Below are 1,833 nucleotides of genomic sequence, written 5' to 3'. Positions count from 1 at the left end.
AGCAGCGCCCAGGGGAGGGCAGGCCCGAGGCTGAGCAGGAGCCCGCCCGCCAGGGCCCAGAGGCTGCGCCCCGCCCGGGCCACCCCGTTACACAGGTCCTTTTCACAGCACGACACCCCCTCCACTTCGAACTTCATCAGGCCGTCCGGGATCTGGCTCCCTGGGCTGGTTTTCGGGGAGAGCTGATTCAAGATCTTCGAGACCTCCTCACAGGAGGGGGCGCAGCCCTTGTGCTGAGTCTTCACCTTCATTCCTGTGGGTGAGGAGGGACGAGCCTGGCACGGGAGGCCTGAGGCCGTCCCCATCACCCACGCCCCGGGGGCGCGTCGCCGGGGTCCCCTCCTGCCCACCCAGCCCCCACTCGCTGCCCCAGGCCAGCCGCCCTCCGTGCAGATGGGGACACAGGGAGGCTGGGGGAGGCGCCCTGCCGCACCTACCCTAGTCAGAGCTGCTGGGGGAGCCTCAGGGCAGAGCTCCCTGAACCTCCCCCATCCTCCGGGGGCTGGGGACTCACCATTGGCCAAGGTCACGGCTACGTTACTGCTGAAGCAGACGCCAGACATGGCACATGGGCTGGGCTGGGGCTGGCACTGGTTGTTGCTCACCAAGCCCAAGCAGCTGTAGCACTGCAGGCTGAGGCCTGGGCCGGTGGGGGCACAGGAAGGCTGGGCTTAGACCCCTGGGTCGGGGAGTGCCTAGAGGGCAGCCCCTCACGGGCACAGAACCACACAGCCTCTCGCGGGGGCATCGCCACCCATCCGCCCCAGCGCAGGCCCCTGCCCGGTGCCCCGATGCTCACCACGCTCCCAGCTTAGCAGGAACACCAGCAGAGCAAGCTGGATGCCTCTCATGGCTCCTGGAGATGACACGTGTAGAGGGGCTCCCTGGGGGACCCCAGACTCAGGTTCCTACCTCCTGGACCCGGGCCTCCCTGGCTGACCCCTCCTGGGCCCCCGCGGCCAGGATTCGGATGGGGTTCCCTCCCGGGTCGCTCACTTACAAGCGTCAGGCTCCCTTCGTGGCGAGCTGGCATCTGGAGCCACTTCCCTGGTGGCCTAATAACTTGCTCTGCAGTCTGTGGGTGCCCCACCCAGAGGAAGCTGGGGCGGGGCTCTCCCGTCTCCTCCCCTTCCCGGAGATCCAGCCGCCAGACCCCAGGCAGGACCCTGAGTCCCAGACCAAGAAGGGGTGTCACCTAGCTGAGCGACAGTGGTTTTGGGAAAATTCTAGGAGGAAGCTGGGTGCCCCTCCCTCCTCCACCCTCCTCCCCAGGTTTCTGGCTCCACCTTCAGAGATCATCTGTTTCCCTCTGCTCCCCCAGCGCCCCCTCTACCTCCCACAAGCCTGTGGTGTCCTGCATGCATTGTACCCTCCAAAATACCACCAAAAATCACAAAAGCAGAAAAAATTTTTTGAATGTTTAAATGCATTGTTTTCATTTTCCTGCTGCACTTGACTTCCATGTAGTAATGGGTGTCAAGCAGCTCATTTTATGGCCTCTCCACCTTGTACATTTGTTCTTAGGTAGAATTTATAATTTATATAAACTTTGTAAAAAATATTTATTTGGGGCGCCTGGGTGGCTTAGTCAGCTAAGCGTCCGACTTCGGTTCAGATCATGATCTCACGGTTCGTGGGTTCCAGCCCCACGTCGGGCTCTGTGCTGACAGCTCCGAGCCTGGAGCTGCTTCAGATGCTGTGTCTCCCTCTCTCTCTGACCCTCCCCTGCTCACAGTGTCTCTCTCTCTCTCAGAAATAAATAAAACATTTAAAAGATATTTATCTTTGGAAGCGCACAAGCGGGGAAGGGGCAGAAAGAGGGGGGAGAGAAGA

At 61.1% G+C, this 1,833-nt stretch overlaps 1 protein-coding gene across 1 annotated transcript in view; it reads right to left on the bottom strand.

The window, feature by feature from the left end:
• Nucleotides 1-1,209, bottom strand: part of LOC144226679 (lymphocyte antigen 6H-like) — a 3,137-nt gene extending 1,928 nt beyond the window's left edge. The window contains exons 1-4 of the mRNA XM_077758140.1: nt 1,001-1,209; nt 800-884; nt 515-640; nt 4-253 (exon numbers count right to left, since the gene is read on the bottom strand). Coding sequence (XP_077614266.1) covers nt 4-253; nt 515-640; nt 800-884; nt 1,001-1,033 — 494 coding nt within the window. The 5' untranslated portion in view covers nt 1,034-1,209. The remainder of the gene's footprint in view (nt 1-3; nt 254-514; nt 641-799; nt 885-1,000) is intronic.
• Between the last annotated feature and the right edge of the window lie 624 nt (nt 1,210-1,833).

This window comes from Crocuta crocuta, unplaced genomic scaffold (assembly GCF_008692635.1).
Source record: "Crocuta crocuta isolate KB4526 unplaced genomic scaffold, BGI_CrCroc_1.0 scaffold327, whole genome shotgun sequence".
NCBI lineage: Eukaryota > Metazoa > Chordata > Mammalia > Carnivora > Hyaenidae > Crocuta > Crocuta crocuta.
This window is presented reverse-complemented; position numbering and strand designations above follow the sequence as displayed.